Genomic DNA, 21,429 nt, shown 5'->3' with positions numbered 1-21,429 from the left:
ACACCTTTATTTACACCGATGGCTCCAAAACTGACGATGGTGTCGGCTGTGCCTTTGTCGTCGGGGCCGCCACATTTAAATACAGGCTCCTCGACCAATGTTCCAGCTTTACGGCCGAGCTTTTTGCTCTCCATCAGGCCGTTCAGTATGCCCGCCGCCACCACCATTCATCATATGTACTCTGCTCTGACTCACTCAGTGCTCTTCAGAGCCTTGGAGCTCCCTATCCGGTCCATCCCTTGATACAACGGATACAGCAGTCCCTCCATTCTTTGGCTGATAACGGTGGTTCTGTCAGCTTTCTGTGGGTTCCCGGACATGTGGGAGTGCCTGGGAATGAGGCTGCGGATGCTGCAGCCAAGGCTGCAGTCCTCCTGCCTCGGCCAGCCTCCCATTGTGTCCCGTCATCCGACGTTCGTGGGGATGTCTGTAAGAGGCTTGTGTCGTTGTGGTGGGATGCTTGGTCATCCCTCCAAGGAAACAAGCTCCGGGCAGTAAAACCGCTACCAACTGCTTGGACAACATCCTCCCGACCATCTCGGCGCGAGGAGGTCCTTCTGACCAGGTTGCGGATTGGGCATTGCCGGTTTAGCCACCGCTACCTGCTCTCCGGTGACCCAGCCCCGCAGTGCCCTTGTGGTCAGGCATTAACAGTGCGCCATGTTTTATTGTCGTGTCCCCATTTTAGTCAATTTCGTGTTGTCCTGTCCCTGCCATCTACTTTACCGGATGTTTTAGCTGATGACGCTCGAGCAGCTGCTCGTATTCTGCGTTTTATAACTTTAACTGGCTTGTCCAAGGACATTTAATCTTTTTACTTATTTTGTCTGCATCTTTGTCGGGTCTTTCTGGTGTCCCCTCCATCCCCTTGAGTTTTACCAGATTCCATGTGCTCAAACAACAGTGACTGGGCGCTAATGACCTCAGCAGTTGAGCCACCTTAAACCCAAACAAAAAAAAAAAAAAAATTAACGACCGAAGGACGCCCACTCCGTTGTTCATCATGCACATTCGTGCGGCCATCTTTAAATTCTCTCACCCACTTTCTTACCATTCCATCACTCATAATGTTTTCTGCACAGATCTCACGATGAATATCGATCGCTTTTAGGCCTTTAGCACTAAGAAATCTTATAACAGCCCGCACTTCACAGTCGGCGGGACTCACGATTATCGGAGGCTTCTTAAAACACTCAGTACACAACGTAAACAAGGATGAATGATACTGCAATGTGGGTAGTGCGTAGATTAAGGTACAGGCTTTCATGTAAAAATAAAATTATTGAGATATCTTAGCAAGTCTTTCTTTAATTTCAAAGCGGTACTTAAAAAAACACGCCTCGTATATGTAGAACGCTGTACCAAGCGGGCTGAGGGCTGAATGGAAATTTCGAATGAGAAGGGAGGCGTGATACGGTAACCTACGCAGTTGTGTAAGACTACTTTGCCAGGGTGGCGTAATGATTAGCGCATCTGTCTAGTGAGCAGGAGACCCGGGTTCGAATCCCGGCCTTGGTTCAAATTTTCATTTATCGCTTTAGTCTGCGCATGTTCATCAAAGGGCAGACTCTTATGGCTAGGCGCCTGGGAACCATCCCCTCAGAAATTACAAAGCTGCTAGGCTGTTCGCTTCCTACTGTCACAAGCGTAAATGGAAGTGGATGAAAGAAGGTGAAAGCACGAGTAGGCGACAAGGTGCTGGACATCGAAGCCTAATCACAGAACGTGGTGGTTGGAGGCTTACCCTCTCGGTAAAACATGATAGCCAGCGATCTGTGGCAGATGTGACGACCGAGCGAGGTGGTGCAGTGATTAGCACACAGGACTCGCATTCGGGAGGACGACAGTTCAAACCCGCTTCCTGCCATCCTGACTTAGGTTTTCCGTGATTTCCCAAAATCGCTTCAGGCAAATGCCAGGATGGTTCCTTTGAAAGGGCATGTCCGACTTCTTCGCACATCCTTTCCTAATCCATGCGACCGATGACCTCCCCCAAATCAACCAACCACCAGATGTGTCTCAGAGTACAACGCTGGTGAAGTCGCACGTGTTTCAGAGTTTACCGTTCAACACAGTGCTGAACACGTAGCTCTACAGCAGACGACTCTTAGTGTTCCCGTGTCGACCCAATGACATCGTCAGTTTAGGCTGCAGTGGGCCAATGGAAACTTATCGCCTGATCAGATAAACTACTTTTGTTGTCATGCCAGATCGATTGTCGTGCCCGGGAACGCCGCTATCCAGGCAAACGGCCTGACAGGCATCTTACCCGCATGGCTGTAACGGATCGTGCAGCCACGTCTCGATCCCTGAGTCAACAGATGGGGACGCTTGCAAGCCAACAACCATCTGCACGAACAGTTCGACGACGTTTGCAGCAGCATGGACTATCAGCTCGGAGGCCATCGCTGCGGTTACCCTTGACGCTGCTCGAAACTCACAGCGCCACGAATTTAGGCTGGTAGGGGCACTATAATGTGACGGCAGACACTGACCTGGGCTTCCACACCGTACCTATGGTAGTAATCACTAGCTGTGGGCTATGTGAACGTTATTGAAAACCATCCCTTCATGTTTGATTCTTCCCCGTCAACGATGGCATGGCACTGCGTGTAAATGTCTGTCTCACAAGGCCAGAATCGTGCTAATTGTGTTTAGGGGCATCCAGGCCGGTTCGAGAATTTTTTTTTTTCCACACAAGCGACGGCGGTCGATCTGGGAGGCCAATCTCATCAGTTACGGACTACAACAAGCCAGCAGTTCATGATGCAATTAGGGCGGACCGGCTCATAACCATTTGTGCGCTAGCAAAGCATCTCGACATCAGATTCCGAGAATGCGACACATAATCCGCTAGGAATTAAAGCTACCGTAAATACCTCGGCCGCTGAATGCCTAACAAAAAGCAACCTGGATGGCTGTTTGCACCTGATGCGTTTCAGTGTTGGAGGCAAAACGTTCATTGAGTGCATTATAGTAGGCGACGAAAGCTGGTGCCACCACTGGGAACCGGAGTCGAAAGCGTCCCATCGTCCCCTCGCCCAAAGAAGTTCAACAGCCAGCCATCTGCCGGAAAGGTGATGCTCACCCTGCTATTTGAGTACTGAGATCCATTAGTTGTTGATTTCAAGGAATCTGTTGTCTCCACATTGAGGAACGATTCTGCGGAACGCCGGAGAAAGCCGCGATAAGGGGTGCTGCCGCCGCTGCTGCTGCTGCATCACGATAACGCACGTCCTCATGTCGCAAATGGCATAAGGGGAAAGCTACACTCGAGTACCCTCTCTATAATCCTGATCTCTTCCCATGCGGTTATCACTTTTTGGTCCCATAAAAAAGACGTTGAAGGCTTCAACGATTTCCGTCAGACGAGGATGTGCAGCAGGCAGTTACGGACATCTTCACGCATCATGACAGTGTTTTACCAAACGAGTATCTTCAATCTGTTACATCGGTGGAATGATTGTCTCAAGGCTCACGGCGATTTTGCTTGATTGTCATACCCATTCTGGAATGTACGGCCTTCGAGCGGAAACTTTTAGATCGTCCCTTATGTAAATGACAAAATGCAAGTAGAAAGAAGTACGAAAAACCACGTCCATCGTACACAAAAGACTTACATTTGATCAAACTACTGGCTTCTGTTGGGTTGTTACATTTATTAGGACGTATGAAGTCAGGACAGGAAGATGTGGCATTAATTGCATCGGATGGTACTGTCAACCATGAATGTGACATCGTTTTTATTCATTCTGTCTTGTCTCCGATTTGATGCTCATTCCGCCAGACCAGAAAGAAAATTCACAATAAACTAGCAGTCGTGAGTGAAAAATGGAATCTATTTGTTTCTCACTAGAAGTCTTACTGCGCACCAAGTGAGAACGTCACCATTGACGAAATATTGGTTCCATTTCGTGGACGATGCAGTTTCAGAAAGTTCACGCCAAAAAAAAGGAAAATACGGCATAAAAAATAATATGCATGTGTGAGCTTTTGTACGCGCGGATAAGGAACAAGTCCGCAGCTCGTGGTCGTGCGGTAGCGTTCTCGCTTCCCCCGCCCGGGTCCCCGGGTTCGATTCCCGGCGGGTCAGGGATTTTCTCTGCCTCGTGATGACTGGGTGTTAAAGTAGTTCTAAGTTCTAGGGGACTGATGACCTCCGATGTTAAGTCCCATAGTGCTCAGAGCCATTTGAACCATTTTTTTATCAAGTGACGTCACAGGCATATGACCCGAATGGAGCATTTTAGCGGGCTTTCAAATTATTTGAATTTAGTTTCCGCTTTCATTGACGAATATTGAAATTCAAGAGATACAAGCATGTTATGACCATAAAATGACATAATTAACCATTTAAGAGGATTTCCAGAAAAGAGTCAAATACCCTGTTGCTCAACTTTGTTGCAACAGGAAAGAAAAGGTGAATGAAAAACTGGATCAAAGAGTATCGAAGATCACTTACGAAAACTTGTTGAGGGAATTCAGGTTGAACGAAAAAAAAGTTATAACTTTTTTGTGTTATGGTTCAACATCTGACACATTATTGGAAATGGTTGCCAACATACATAGAAGTCCCCATAGATATACACTGCCGCCCCCCCCCCCCCCACCCTTTCCTCCTGGAATTCATTACAAAATTCTCATGTACTTCTAGAAGTGATTTCCCATTATTCCGATAAACCTCTCGTTTAGCCAGTTGTAGGTCTATTTGGCAGATCGCAGTGAGACAATATTATGCGTTTAGTAATTATTGTATAATTGTTAGGTGTTTTAAATGTCGAAGTAATGTACGTGTAACAAATGCTGAGTAGATAAGCATTAGATCACGGGGTATAATGGTTTTTTTATTACCGGTACTCGTAATATTTAGTTATTGTGGCGTGATATGTCTCAAAACTGATCAACTCATATACATCGAAAATGGTATTGTTAGTCTTTTGCACCCCCACCCCTACCCCGGATAAATTTCTGCTGGTTTCAGGCCCTGCGCGCACAAATATGCGTTTGTGGTCTTCCCTCCTTCATTTCCTTGTGATTAAAGTTCGGAAGTTCAGGCCAGCACTGCGCAATTGTGGTTGGAGGGCTCGTCTTTTAGTTCCATGACCCAACACTGGATGGCACCAGAAGTCGGCAAACTGGTAGTTGGAGTTATGATGGCGGCCAGAAAGCGCACATTCAGCTGAATCGCTGATTGCAAAAACAACCTAAGCCACATTCACCTACTTTTAAAGAAAGTGAGGAAAACAGTATAAGTACTACATAAATTGTTAGAATAATGTGAAACTTAAGCTGAAGATTAAGTAGCACTCAACAGGTTTATTGTCAACATTTCACACCTACCTGCTAAGCTTTTTATGCTGTGGATTTAGGTTTTTTGCAATCAGTGCTTCCGATGATAAAAAAATTTCAAAAGAATACAAAACCGAATTAACTGTTTTTATTTAGAATACAGTGCACTGCTCCTATGATTCTTGCAAGCTGTAATACGACCTATTTGAATGCTTTCGCTAATTGACACTGTTTACAAAAGAAAAAAAAGGGTAACAAAACAAAATAGTTTTTAATGTTTACAATAGAGAAGTCAACCTACGTTTCTTGGATATTTGCTGTAGGTCAAGTTAATATTTCATTCCAGAAGGATGAGACACTTTCACTGTCAGGAACACATCGTACACAGTATTTAATGTCTTCCATTTTCTCTACCCTAACAGGTACTTTCGTATTCTTGTAACACTTTTCATCTGGTAACCGTTGTTTCTTCCTTTGGTCAGATTTCAAGGAGAAGTTACTGGTTTGAAACCCATTAATGAATTCCATTGCTTCCACAACTCCTGGCATTGATGATTTATAACGGAAATGATGAAACTTTGAAATATTTAGTGGTACCTTGTCGACCCTTGGAATAGCTCAGTTATGTGGCTGGATATGTGATTTCCTGTCAGAGAGGTCAGAGTACGTAGCAATTGGCGGAAAGTCATCGAGTAAAACAGAAGTGATTTCTGGCGTTCCTCAAGGTAGTGTTATAGGCCCTTTGCTGTTCCTTATGTATATAAACGATTTGAGAGACAATCTGAGCAGCCGTCTTAGGTTGTTTGCAGATGACGCTGTGGTTTATCGATTAATAAAGCCACCAGAAGATAAAACAAACTGCAAAACGATTTAGAAAAGATATCTGAATGGTGCGAAAAGTGACAGTTGACCCTAAATAACGAAAAGTGTGAGGTCATCCACATGAGTGCTAAAAGGAACTGGTTAAACTTCGATTACACGATAAATCAGTCTAATTTAAAAGCCGTAAATTCAACTAAATGCCTAGGTATTACAATTGCCAACAACTTAAATTGGAAGGAACACATAGAAAATGTTGTGGGGAAGGCTAACCAAATACTGCGTTTTATTGGCAGGACACTTAGTAAATGTAATAGACCTACTAAGGAGACTGCCTACGCTACGCTTGTCCGTCATCTTTTAGAATACTGCTGCGCGGTGTGGGATCCTTACCAGATAGACGGAGTACATCGAAGAAGTTCAAAGAAGGGCAGCACGTTTTGTATTACCGCGAAATATGGAAGAGTGTCACTGAAATGATACAGGATTTGGGCTGGACATAATTAAAAGAAAGGCGTTTTTCGTTGCGACGGAATCCTCTCACGAAATTCCAATCACCAAATTTCTCCTCCGAATGCGAAAATATTTTGTTGACACCGACCTACATGGGGAGAAGCGATCACCACATAGGTGTTCGTTCTTTCCGCGCGCATACGAGATTGGAATAATAGAGAATTGTGAAGGTGGTTCGATGAACCCTCTGCCAGGCACTTATTTTAAATGTGATTTGCAGAGTATCCATGTAGATGTAGATCTCGTTTCGATATTTTAATAGAAAAGCAAGTCTTTTTATAAATTGATGAGCATCACTTCTTGAAGTCTACTGGTTCATCACCATCCACCAAATGCACGATGAAATTACAGGTTGCAGTTACTATAAGCTCCATTAACTCAGGGATTGTGTACGTTCTCTCTACTTTCTTGAGAGCTCTCTTTCTTACCCCAAATACCCTATCACATGGCAAGAATGAATGTCTGCGGATAGGGTAAAAATGTTCAGTCTTTTCAAATCGGTTTAACTCCACAAGAGCTAAATGCAAGCGAATCATTGTGTTGTGTTCATTTCTAACCCGAGCAGTTATCTGAAAACAGAAAGAAGTTTTTCACATCTTGGCATATATATTCATTGATGTAGCTGAATAGGAAAGCACAAACTTCATTGGGTCCTTTCTTCGCGTTCTCTTCGTAATAGAGATAAAAAAAAAAACAGATGACCTTTATGTAGATTGTGTATACAAAATACTGCAAGAGTCAACTGGAGTAAGTGGAAAAGCTTTTGCACCGGGACACGAGGAAGATGAAAATTTTGTATGTAGGCAAAACATAGAGCAGTAATTCTAGGATTAGTCTCCGACTGTCTTTTCCCATCTTGCAGAGCATCATAAAACTTATTGGATCTTCGGATATGGACAATCTTCTCTTCTACTGCTGCTCGTTTTGCTACCTCATTGAGTATTTTTGACTCAATCTTTAATATCAACTCTTCGCACGTGCAGCAAGTACCTACGTTAGGTCTTCCGAAAGCAAGTGAAAAGTTTTCACGAAAAAAGTTGGTGCATTTTTTTCATACATAGTTCACAGTCGAGATAGTGCAGCTACCATGATGACTTTCCTTAATGGGGAATGATATGATTTTGACAATTTCCTCTGACGGCCTAGCATTAACAGTCTTCCATCTTTCGGTGTCTGCCCACTACACAGCAGTTTGCGGATTCTTTTAACTCCCGCATCATGAGTCACTGCATAAACACTTGGAAAAGGTTTTCTGCATACCTCAAATCGTTTGTCTCCAACGAGGACACAGTACGGTAGCTAAAAGATTTTTCACTCCTGCTCTCCTTCTCACTTCTTGGGCGTTGTCTTATAACATCACTAGCTGTGATCAGTCCTTGCAGGAAAAGGTCCTGGTGTTTCTTGCATTCCGTGTTCAGAAAATGTGCTAAAGCTTGAGTTCTGTTGTCTTGGGCAATAACACTACAACAGCTTCTTAGGCACTTACAGCCTTCTCCTGTCTCCATTTTCGGAATTGCTTTGCCTCTGTAATTCACATGTTCCTCTCCATGAATTTTAGCTTTCGTCATAATATTTATTCGATATTCCAAAGATTGTTTAACCCTTTTCTTCTCGTAAATGTTGGTACACGCCACTTCATCCATTTTCACAAGAATACTAAAATCAGCAATGCCAATTTCTACAGTACAATTGTACCGAACTTTACTGTTGTGCCAACAGTTGAGAAGAAAAGAACCGAAGTCCTGGACTTCGGACGTTTCTGCACTCAGCTCAATCTTACTACCCCTGTTTGAAAGGCAACAAACGATGACTTTGGCTGTTTTCGTGCACAGTCTGGTGGAGCTACATGCAGAATATGCATTTTTGCCTGTAACTCAGTTTGCTATAAGTAATTCAACTATTTGTCTCTATTGTCATAATATATAGGACGAGGAATTCCGCCTTATGCAAGGCACCTGCAGCTCTTAAATGTTTAATCCATAAAAAAATGTGAAGATGCTTTTAAGTTTTCTTTTTCTTTGCTTCTATTAAAGGCTATCATGGCCTCTAATTTTTCTTCTTCTAGAAGAAAACTATTGCCATCACCCAATTTTAAAAATTTTCATGAAGACTGATTTCAGTACTTTGTTATGAGGAGCCCTCATTTCATGCACATATGTCTCGGATAACCGTGCACAAGAGCGACCTTTTACGTCATTTGAGCAGCACACACTTACGTGTCTGTATTAATGACGTTGGAGTGACCACTCAAGGCAACTAGCTGTTTGTAGCTGAGATGTCCACGCTGCATATTTTAGTGTAACGTGTCCAGAAATCTCCAATGCCCACAAAGTCTTTGTGTCCGCACATTTCCGGGCAGCAATATAAACAGATCTTGAGTAGCAGATTTCGTGGATGTTGATGTACATGTTGTATTCTTCTTCCTTTTTACAGCTGTTCTTATAACTGCCGTTTGCTGTATTAGTATTTGTATACAGTCAGACAGAAAATTCTACTTTATTTCCCCATTTAGTGTGTGAAAATTGTTATAGCCTTGTCTCACCACGAAATGTGTTGTATTTGTTCACAATATTATGGTTTACAAACAACGGTTGTATTTTACATTATTATTATTTTTTCATTTGAAGACCGCCACCAGCATAGTTAAAGTTTTAATTACAGCTTAACGACCTGGATGGTGGCCATTAAAAGTTGCTGCTTGAACGACGGACACAAATCTAATTTAGCCATGTTGTTTTACTAACTTCAGTAACAATCACCTTTTGACGAAACTACTTAATAGAGAATAGCGTGCACCATTTTATGAGTAATTACCCTCACTAATGTGCCATCCCAGATAGCACAGTAAGCCGGTTTCAAACTTGTTTCCAGCTGTAAAGTTCAAGTATATAAGCTTGATCAAAGCTGGAATATTCAAGCCTGTTAGCTGGATTCTAGCTTGAAATAAACATCAAAGTTGGCAGAGTTCAAGCTATATTTCAAGCTTGACTTATCAAGCTTGGCTCCAGCTGTATCTACACACGTGGAATACAGCCTGGTATTTACAGCTTGTTTTAAGCTATATAAATATTAATCTGAATTTATTGAACCTAATTAATTACGTTACGTAATATTTAACATTTGTAACATTAACGTACCGAACTGTTTTCTAGTATAAAACAAACTTGTCAACGAACCACAACCATTAACGCGCGTCACAAAGTTAAAATGGCCGTAAACGTAACTTTACGTTACGTAATATTTAACATTTGTAACATTAACGTACCGAACTGTTTTCTAGTATAAAACAAACTTGTCAACAAACCACAACCATTAACGCGCGTCACAAAGGTAAAATTGTCGTAAACATAGCAAGGCTCAGAAAAGTAAATAAAATAAGATAAAACAGAACTGGAGACAGCCACACTCAAACCGAACTCCGCGCCGTCATGACGTCACACACAACACCCTTACGTCACGGCTTATAAACGCTTGTGGCGCTTCCCGTGGACGTCTATGGAAGCTATGCTGCGCGCGCATCTGCTGTACAGCCTTCCAGGGAAATTACAGTTTATTTCAAGCTTGGGAAAATTATTTTAATTCAAGCTAAATTTTTACAGCTTGATGTAACCTGTGTAACAGGTTGATTTTTCAATCTTGAATTTTCAACTGAACCTAAACTCAATACCCACCTTGAAACAAGCTGTGTAACAGGTTGATTTTTCAATCTTGAATTTTCAACTGAACGTAAACTCAATATCCACCTTGAAATAAGCTTGAGTGCTAGCTGGGATATGAACTTAAAGCAGTTAAATACCAATGTAGCGATTTGAACAGCAAGACACAATTATATGCACCATGCTGAGTATTCTCTGCCACGCGCTTCACATTGGTTTGCCGAATATCTCCACAGATGTAGAAGCACAAGAGCGAACCTTATTACCCCCAATCTTGCTATCACCCGTCGTCGTTCTCTAGATCTGCTGTAGCACGCAGCCTGTCGCAGCCACGCGTTAGGCTGTAAGTATCTCGTATTGTTGTCAGCTGTTTCTATTAGTGGTCGACCATTTCGTGTAATATTCAAACTGTGCAACGTTAACTGGTGTACAGGAGTAAAGAAATAAGTAAATTCTATAGTGAGCGTGATATACTCCCAAATTGCCCGACAGCGTACTAATTTAGATGAGAAAAAGATTTTTAAAAATAGTTAACGTCGTCTCGCGAGCAACAGTGAGGGCTAACAACTCCTCTGATCAGTCTTTCGAAATAGCGAGGTGGAAGAATATGAAACATATTCTGATACTGTAAGCGTCCGTCTGACGAGTGTCACATCGTCATTTAGAAACCTCGCAATACCAGTGTTGTTTTTATCCCAACAGAACCTAGCACTTCTGACTGCTCAGTCAACCGTTCATGGTGCAGTGCTCTCATATACACGATGCGTAGACTGCCTTCTCAATGTTTGTAGAGGTCATAACTACCTTTCTGTCAGCTTGTACTTGTGTTCTTGATGAATGTGGGACCTTTTTTATGCAGCCCTTCTGCGATGGCTTCTGCCTATCGACTCAAATAGTCTAAGATGAAGAATTAAAAATAATTTGGGTTTTCTTCTATTTGCAGCTCAACAATGACGTAAATGCCTTTCAGCGCAAATTCGTCAATGAGGTGCGTCGCTGCGACGAACTGGAACGCAAATTACGATACATCGAGGCTGAAATCGTCAAAGATGGAGTATCTGTCCCAGAAATTGATGAAATACCCAAGGCACCGAACCCCAGGGAGATCATTGACCTTGAGGTGAGTGGCAGAATAAGGTGATATTGGTATCGGGCATGTTTTAAAATTCCGTTTTTTTTCAAAACTAAGCGTTAATGCTGAAAAAGGAAGGAAAAATCAGTTTTTAACGTCACGTGACTACGATATCATTACCTAGTGACAGAGCACAAACGTGAACAGGACTTCTGTTCTGTTGAGGAGTTCCTTGAAAAATTAAGGTAATTCCTGTGTTACATTGTTGACTGCGTTTATATGAATATATAGCTTGTCGTCTTTTTAGAATTCATAAACATTTTATTTTACCTGTTATTACTTTTCTGTTGTAATTTCATGTACTGACATGTTTCATTTCCATGGAGATTTCCTCCTCAATTTTAGTCGAACAGAACTAGACTTGAAAAATAAAATAAATAAAAATAACAGATTAACACTTCAGATACATTTTTTAGCCAGTAGTATACAGGAAAGGTAAGAACTGATCACTCAAAGATAATACTTTTGAACCCTTTCACACTTCCCAACAGCCAGCTTCTTGGTTAATAAGTTACTTAAAACTCCAGAATTACTTATAACACTAGAATTCGTATACAGTACCAAGCATAGGCCCATACGTTGAACATACTAAATTAGCTCCGTGTTGGACCACCATAAACTACTATAGTAATTAAACAACTAGTTTTGAATGCACAACTGTTCTCAAACTGACTCAGATGGTAACAAAAGAAGAGTACGAGCACAGGCTTCAAGGATACAGAAGTAATACGACACCAATGGAGCATGTCGAAGTAATATTCGTGTGTTTTATGTAGAGTTACATGTATCACTTATATTTTGTCTACATCCATAGCCAAAGCTGATAATGCATGCCCGTGTTCTTGGCAATCAATTTGGAGGCAGCGTATTCAAATCCTGGTTGTTGTTGTTGTTGTTGTTGTTGTTGTCTTCAGTACTGAGACTGGTTTGATGCAGCTCTCCATGCTACTATATCCTGTGCAAGCTGATTATGAAGGCTAGTTCCCTTGCAGCAGAACCTGACTTGCACTCGTACTTGCATACCATTTATCATCATTATGTACTGTGCTGTAACTTGGACATTGCTGTCATGATATTGAGTTTTTTACCTTCTGCACAAGATTATTCTTTAAGCATTCTGGAAAATACTATCCTGAAGTTTGCGTAGCTTAATCAATTGTGAGTGAACCTTCAGGATTGAAGTCACTTGGTGTCAAAGTCTTGCCATGACATTTTGACTTCCAGAGAAGCAGCTATCTCCTGATGAGTTCAGTGATGGGTGCCTGGTGCGATTCTCTGTATTTACAATGAACACATCGTGTGCTGATTACTGCATTACAGATGATGCGGTTACTGTCACCCACTGTGGGCTCATGTATACAGTTGTTGAATGTACACCCTCTATCAAAATGAGTGGATCCAAAGATAATGTTCTGTCATCAAATTAGTTAAATTAATTGCTACTGCATGTGGCACTGGATGTCTGGTGATGTCATTGATTGTAGGGTAAAGATATGACTGGACTCCTTGCCTTGTACAATTGAATTTTGCCATCTTTATTGCTCAGACCTTCTGCCATTTGTTACTGTTACTGCACAGATTCTTTAAAAACTATGTCCCGAAAGGATTTCATTAATTTTGCTGTAGAGTAATTCATGGACTTTCCACTGGAGAAACAGCACTCATCTAATGCTGTCGCCCCTCTTTTTCAAAAAATAAAATAAAATAAAATAAATGGGAGTGGTCTTTTGACTGGTTTGATGCGGCCCACCATAAATTCCTCTCCTGCACCAATGTTTTCATCTGAACGCAGCAATTGCAACTTACGTCCTCAATTATTTGCTGAGTGTATTCCAGTCTCTGTCTTCCTGTACAGTTCTTACTCCCTACAGCTCCCTCTAATACCAAGGAAGTTATTCCCTGATATCTTAACATATGTCCTATCATTGTGACCCATTTCTTGTCAGTGTTTTCCATGTATGTATTTCCTCACCGATTCTACAGAAAACATTCTCATTCCTTACTTTATCAATCCACCCAATTTTCAACATATTACTGTAGCGCCACATCTCAGATGCTTCTATTCTCTTCTGTTCGGTTTTTCCACAGTCCCTGTCTCACTACCATATCACTGTGCTTCAGACATTCATTGTCAGAAATAGCTTCCTCAAATTACTACCTATGTTTGATACCAGTAGACTTCTCTTGGCCAGGAATGCCCTTTTTGCCAGTGCTACTCTGCTTTTTATGTCCTCTTAGCTCCATCCATCATGGGTAATCTTGCTGCCAAGGTAGCAGAATACCATAACTTCATCTGCTTTGTTATTGTCAGTTCTGGTGTTAAGTTCCTGTTTCTTTTCCTTACTTAAGTCTTACTTCAATTTATCCTTAATCCATATTCCATACTCATTAGACCATTCTGTCTAGTCATCATATCCTGTAATCTTCTTCATTTTCACTGAGGATAGCAATGTGTTCATCGAATCTCATCATTGATGTCCTTGCACCTTCAGTTTTAATCCCCCTCTTGAACCTTTCTTTGTATTCCATCATTGCATCTTTGATGTGTAGATCAAACATGAAGGGTGAAAGACTACATCCCCGTCTTACATCATTTTTAATCCCAGCACTTCATTCTTGGTCTTCCACTTGTATTGTTCCCTGTTGGCTCTCGTATATATTGTATATTACCTGTCTTTCCCACTAGCGTACCCCTATTTTTCACAGTACTTAAAACGTCTTGCAGCATTTTACCTTGTTGATTGGTCTTTCCAGATCAACAAATCCTATGAATGTGCCTTGATTTTCATCTTGGTTTTCCATTATCAACTGCAATATCAGATCTCCAGGCTGTTTGGTGCCTTTCCTAAAGCCAAACTGATTGTCATCCAACATATCCTCAATTTTCTTTTCCAATAATCTGCATATTATTTTTGTCAGCAGCTTGCATGTGCAAGATTTTAAGCTGATTGTGCGATAATTCTTGTATTTGTTGGCTCTTGCTGTCTTCGGAATTATGTGGATCATTTTGTTCTGAAAGTTGATGGTATATCACCAGTCTCATATGTTCTGTACACCAACATGATTTGTCTATTTGTTGCCACTTCTCTCTACAATTGTTCTGCCTTATTTGATCTTACGTCACTGAAAGCTCTTTTCTAATACTGGGTCCCCAATCTCTTCACTGTCAACTCCTTTTTCTTCGTCTATCATACCACATACACATCCTTCCCTTCACAGAGGCCTTCAGTGTACTATTTCCACCTATCTGCTCTCTCCTCTGTGTTTAACAGTGGACTTCCCATTGTATTCTCAATGTTGTCACACTTGGTTTTAATTTCACCAAAGGCTGCACTGACTTTTGTGTATGCTGAGTTAGTCCTTTTTCTTCTTCTTTTTTTCCAGCCGTTTTGCCTTAGCTTCCCTACACACTCTGTTATTTCGTACCTAACTGATTTGTATTTCTGTATTCTTGAACTTCCCCAACATTTTTCTACTTCCTTCTTTCATCAATCAACTGATGTATTTCTTCTGTCACCCATGGTTTCTTAGCAGTTATCTTCCTTGTACCTATGGTTTTCTTTCCAACATCTATGATTGTCCTATTTAGAGATGTCTATTCCCCTTCAATTGAACTGGCTGCTCAGGTATTCATTATCACAGTATCTACAGCCTCAAAGAACTTCATGCACAGTTAGTTAGGATGAATAACATAGTGCCTTACAGTACGGATACTTCTCAGTAGCAATCAGTTGGAATAATTAATGACTCCAGGACAGATGTTTTTCAGAATAGTTCATAGGAGATTACATGGAAATAATTTATAATGAACCAAATGCTAACATAAAATTTAATACATTCCATGATAAATTTATATCATTATTTGAAAATAGCTTTCCACACAAGCTAGTCAGAAAGGTCACAGGAAAAAACCATGTGTCACAGGAGGGATTAAAGTATCTTGTGAAAGGAAAAGGGAAATGTATCTTTTGGCAAGAATAAGTAAGAATCCTGCAGTAATTTTACACTACAAAAACTATTCAAAATTACTAAGAAAGGTTATTAAAAAATCAAAGAACATGCACATAGTGTCAGAAATTAGTATTTCTGACAACAGACTTATGGCAATATGGAATGTGAGAGACAGGACAGCTAGCCACAGAACAGCACAACAGCACTATTGAACTGAATAGAAGGGCTACAAATGTTGGGTCGAAGGTAGCAAATGCATTTGATAATGATTTCTTAAACATAGTAGAAAGCTTAAGTACAAAAAGTTAAAGAGCGAAATCACAGCAGTATGCTGAAAATGTAACTTTCATAAAATTCAGTCATATGAATGTATCACCAACTTCTCCTTCTGAAATTAAGAAAATTATCCATTCTCTCAAACATAAAACCTCACCTGTTTTTGATGGTGTTTCCAAAAGGGTACTAAAAATTTGTTCCCATGAAATAAGCCCAGTCTTGTTTGAAATATGTAATGCGTCACTAACTCCAGCCATTTTTCCAGAGAGACTGAAATATACTATTGTTAAACCCCTTTGTAAGATAGGTTATAAGACAGATGTCAACAATGACTGTCCTGTTTCACTGCTAACATCATTCTCCAAAAATTTTTAGAAGATGATGTATTCTGGACTGGTATCTCACCTTAGCATCAGTAGTGTCCTTAGCAAATCACAGTTTGGGTTTCAGAAGGGTTGCTCCACTGAGAATGCCTTTTGCATTTTTACTAACCGGATTTTACAAACATTAAATACCTGTTGGTGTTTTATGGAAACACTCTAAGGCATTTGACTGTGTGCATCACAGTATTCTCTAAGATAAAGATTTTATGGGATTGATCGTGTAGCTTAGTAATTCAAGCAATATAGTCCAGGGATATGATTCTGACTGTGGAGAAATCACATATGGGGTTTTCTAAGGTTCTGTGTTAGGTCCACTACTGCTTGTGTAAATGATCTTCCATCTAGTATACAACAAGCAGAATTAGTTCTTTTGCAGATGACACTAGTATTGTAATCAATCCAAGCGTACAAACGAAAACAGAATAAATGGTAAGCGGAGTTCTTAAAAGTGCCATTGACTGGTTTTCTGCAAGTGGTCTTACCCTCAATTTTAAGAAGACCCAACATATTAAGTTCTGCACAAATAAAGGTACTACAACACTGACAAGTGTACACGTGGTGAGAAGTCCATTTTGATGAGAAATTAAATTGGAAAAAATACATTTTGGAAATCCTTACTTAACTTAGTTCAGCCACGTTTGTGCTTAGAACATGGCTGAACTAAGTTAAGTAAGGAATTGCAGATCTTGGGGAGAGAGAAATTGTTAAGTTCCATATTTTGCATATTTTCATTCAGTAATACCATATGGAATAATAATCTGGGGTAAATCATCTTTAAAAAAGAAAGTAAGCCCTCATTTTACATAAACGTACTGTGAGAATAATATGTGGTGCTCACCCGCAATCATATTGTAGACGTGTGTTTAAGCAGTAGGGCATTCTGTCTACTGCTTCACAGTATATTTATTCACTCATGAAGTTTGTTGCAAATAATCCACTACAATTCAAGAGGAACCATGAGTTACATAATTACAATACCAGAAGGAAAAATTACTTTCTTTAGTCCACGTTAAGGTCGTCTGCAGCACAAGGAGGAGGTAAACAATGCTGCAACCAAAATTTTTTGTCATTTACCCAGCGATGCGAAATGGCTGACAGCAAGCAAAGTAAAATTTGATAAAAAACAGAAAGTTTCTCCTTGAAAACTCCTTCTATTTTGTAGAAGATATATGTTATTGTAAGGAGTGAAAGGCAATGGTAAGAATTACTAACTCAAAAAGAAAAATGTTTAGAATGTAAACGTATGTACAAATTACTTTGCAACATGATGTATGATGACTTATTCGACATCATTATGCTCTGTCGTGCAAATTGATCCACGGAATGTGTTACTAACTAACTGGCATAGTCCACGTCAATTCAGGCAGGCTAGGAAAAAATCTTACCTTCATAGTCTTGGATGTTGTTGAATTTTTCATATGTTAGAATGAAGGACTGAGCAAGGAACACATATTTTTTTGTTTTCTCCAAACAAATTTCTGCATCGAGATACAGCCCCCCAAAGATGACACTGTGCATACCATTTTGAAGATGTAAATTTTGGAAATTTTTTTAAGATGCTGTATCTCTGGATATTTTGTTAGTTTTATGACTACAAAGAAATCCTCCATTTGGACTTATCTGTCAAAGTTCTTTTACTATAGCAGTCTGAACATTTTTTTATAATTTCTGGAAAAATTAAAAAAAAGCCAATCCATAAAATTTTGATTTTTTTTTTTTTCTGTTGATTAGTACCATATAGTTCTACATTCCATGAAAAGGAGAGCATTCACTTTTAGATTGAACATGTTTTATAAACATTTGAAATTTTTGCAATTCATAAAACCTGTTTTATTGCCACATTATCACATAAAAGGCTCATAAAAATCAAAACCTAGCCTTATTTAACATAATTTTAAGTTTGAAAGATGAGTAAAAGATTCATTTTTCAAGCAAACTGTATGTGAGAGCTCCAAAGACTTAAAGGTTTCAGTTTATTCAACTTCTGTGCACTCTGTTTTGTACTGAAATTAGCCAGTCAATGCACTAAAAATGTGTTCCACTGCTTCAGTATCTTCCTTTGATATAGAGTGATGCCTTCCTGTTGAACCCATAGGAACTGGAGCACTTACAATCTTCAAAACATTGTGAACAGGAAGAAGTGAGCACTGATGATGTTGTTGCTGTCCTTCAGTTAGGAACCTATTTCCAGCAGCTGGTCCATGTGGTAGCAAAAAGTTCACCACAATTCAGTTTCAACTCATATCTGGTGTCTATAATCTCTGCAATCCACCAATCACAGTCATACACACATGCCACAAACATCCCCCTTCTCAGGTTGTGAATCTGAATATTATACTGCCGTCGCTGAGGTGTTGTCCGAACGAACAAAATTTCTTCTTTCTTGCTCTTTAAAGTGCATGCAATACGAGTTCGCCCATCACTTTGAGTCCAGAAACGTATCTTCTGAATTCCTTTCACAGGAGTAGTTTGTTTGGACCATTCTTCTTTTTTCTGCTTACAGAATTCTTTCAGAACCTGGGGTCAGGGGAGACTTACTGGACAGGACTGATTGTTGGGGACTGCACCGGATGAGATTTGAAAACCTTTAGAGATTAAAGGTGGAAGACAGGGTAATATGCAAGGCAGAGATTACCGCTAAAACATCGTGCACGAGTTGAGTGCAAAGTTAAGTGCATGGTATGTAACAGAGGTGGGGGGGGGGGGGGGGGGGCGTCAAAAAATAAACCAGGAAATGAAACATGTAGAAAACTGAAATGGAGTGAAGAAAGTGGTGTAGTTCGAAGTTGTTTTTTGGAGGCTGAAGTTAGAATGGTGGTGTATTGCTGTAAAGAGTCTGCATCCGAACAAATACGTTTGCCTTGAATGCCAAGGTTGTATGGGAGGGAATGTTTGACAGTTGCCTGGATGTATCGGGTTCATCATGAACGATTGTGATCATGTAAAACATTGTGAGCTGTCTACAGTGGTTAGATTTCATGATATCAGGGTAATCTTCATGTCTTTAATTGATATCATCTTTTTTTTTTATAGCTCTGTCATGTGGAACGCCACAAATCTACTGAAGCTCTAAATAGTCAGTACACAATTAATGTAGTGTAAATCTGTGGGCTTTTCCCTGTTACACTATATTTCTTATTCACATTATGTGTATGAACTTTTCTTGACAAATAGGGGTCATGAGTTGGACACACTTCTTAGCTTCTTGTTGCCATTCCAACGCATTCATAAAATGCATGATTCAGTCAGCTATGTTGTCAGTATATTAAGGACATACCAGCATTATTCTCTCTCTCTCTCTCTCTCTCTCTCTCTCTCTGTGTGTGTGTGTGTGTGTGTGTGTGTGTGTGTGTGTGTGTGTGTGTGTGTGTGTGTGTGTGTGTGTGAGTGAGTGAGAGACTCTAAAATGGTATAGTTTAAATTTTCATAAAGAAACAGGCAGCCCAAATAGACAATGCACCAGTTCAGTTTTGTAGAGACATGGGAGAGATTACCAGTGGCCATTTTTAATCTGCTCTCCACGCATTGTCCAAGAATTATTTTGAGACACTTAAATCAGAATTATGGACTAGGATATAATCCTGTCATTTTTCAATTAAGTATTTGTAGTATTCTACCATTGCTCACTGCATTGTGCCTGTTTTCAGTAATGTGCATGTATTGGTAGATGCAGCAGCAACAATTACTATTGTGATACCGTAAAATGTTAATTGTATATTGTGAGGATTTTTCCATTTCTCTACATATATTTACAGGTCCTTCATTTGATTGGAGATTTCAAGAGTCTGGCAGTAATTACACACCTGATTTTCTTTTTTCTTTTTTTAGGCAAATCTGGAGAAGACAGAGAATGAAATAATGGAGCTGAGTCAGAATGCAGTAAACCTAAAGCTAAACTTTTTGGAGTTGACAGAGATGCGACATGTTCTGGAGAAGACAGAGGGCTTCTTCACAGAACAGGAGGGTGTTGGAGCTTCTGACTCACTGACCAGGGCTCTCATCCAGGAGGAGAGCTCCACACAAGCTGGAGCAAGTGCATCAGCCAGGGGCAGACTAGGGTAAGCTTTGTGGCTGTTCTGGAAACTGTGCTATCTGCCTGCAAACATCACGGTCTCAGTAAGAGACAGCAATAAATTTTTGGCACTTTTAGTAAAATATTTCATTTCAGCCATGACCATTTTATTTTCTACACCTCACAAATGAGTATGTGGTTTCAGCCATTGGTTATCACCATACTACCATGGTGTACACTTTCTGATACTTGAAGGTGTTGATGGTCAATGGCTGACACTGTTACTGTGCGAAGTGCAGAAAAAAAAAAATTAGGTACAGACTGAACACTGTTTTTGAAAAATTACAACAGTTGAAAAAAGTAACAGCTTCATTTTTAAGATAGAGTGTGATGCTTACAAAAAAATGCTTTCTTATAAAAATCTTAACCAAGTAGTGGTCACCCATTTATAACATGGGGAAGCAAATTGTGGACATTAGCTAAGAAAAGGCAAAAGAAGAATACAGTTGGCTGAAATGAAATTTTTGAGGGGAGTGAAAGAATGTATCTGTAAATATCAAATAAAAAAGGATAATGTAATATATTCTCTATGAATGAAGAAACTGAGCAAGAATTAATAAAATGGAAACAAAGTTTCAACCTCTTGTGAGAAGACAGATTAATTACGCAGGTGACAGGGAGATGTAGGATGACAGAGGAACATACGGCTTCGGCAAAGACGAAACAGGGTGTACACCTTTTCCAAGAAGGAGAAGAAAGAAGTAAAACTTCTGTAAATGAGTGATGATTTCAGTGCTTTTAAAACAGCACCAGTCACTGCATGTAATTGCACCAGTGGAATAATTCCATACATTTGTGACACTGTAATACACACATAAATGGACATAATTTTTTCTTTCACTTTGTGCTTTATAATGACACTCCATTGTTGATGAAGTCTGTATGCTCTCTGAAGGAATTTAAAGCATCTTAATTCACTGAAAAATAAGAGTTATCAGATTACTTAGGAGTTTTCAGTGACTGATTAGTATATCAGTGTGACCTGAGCAAGCTGCTTCCACAGACTGCAGGGTTAATCAAACAGAGTTTAATTCAAATTAATAACTAATCTAGATTTGTTATGAAGGCAGTTCTTCTGTGCCACTGTAATGCATGTTATAATCCTTATACCCTCTACTGAAATATTAAACAGCCACAGGTGAGGCCATTCCTCATTACTCAGTAGTACAAAGGTCTTCAACTGTGTCATGTATGCTACCATAGTTTTCTCTTCCACATCATTAGTAGTACACATCCCAAAACTTAGCCAATATGGCTGAGCAGTATTCCAGTACCAAGTGAACTACTGTAGGATTCCAGTCCAGTCATATATCACACCTGTTCCCAATACCTTTCCTC

At 40.1% G+C, this 21,429-nt stretch overlaps 1 protein-coding gene and 1 non-coding gene across 3 annotated transcripts in view; both read left to right on the top strand.

Annotated features, from left to right (window-relative positions):
• Positions 1–21,429, top strand: part of LOC126190883 (V-type proton ATPase 116 kDa subunit a 1) — a 704,052-nt gene that overhangs the window by 560,062 nt on the left and 122,561 nt on the right. For both annotated transcript variants that reach the window (XM_049931488.1, XM_049931487.1), the window contains exons 5-6: positions 11,221–11,397; positions 19,848–20,077. In XM_049931488.1, coding sequence (XP_049787445.1) covers positions 11,221–11,397; positions 19,848–20,077 — 407 coding nt within the window. The remainder of the gene's footprint in view (positions 1–11,220; positions 11,398–19,847; positions 20,078–21,429) is intronic.
• Positions 1,447–1,518, top strand: Trnat-agu (transfer RNA threonine (anticodon AGU)). Its single transcript has one exon. It is a non-coding gene; the product is annotated as a tRNA-Thr (tRNA).

The sequence above is a fragment of the Schistocerca cancellata genome, chromosome 6 (assembly GCF_023864275.1).
Source record: "Schistocerca cancellata isolate TAMUIC-IGC-003103 chromosome 6, iqSchCanc2.1, whole genome shotgun sequence".
In the NCBI taxonomy this organism is placed as follows: Eukaryota; Metazoa; Arthropoda; class Insecta; order Orthoptera; family Acrididae; genus Schistocerca; species Schistocerca cancellata.
Note: the sequence above shows the minus strand (reverse complement) of the source record. Positions and strands in the feature narration are given on the sequence as shown.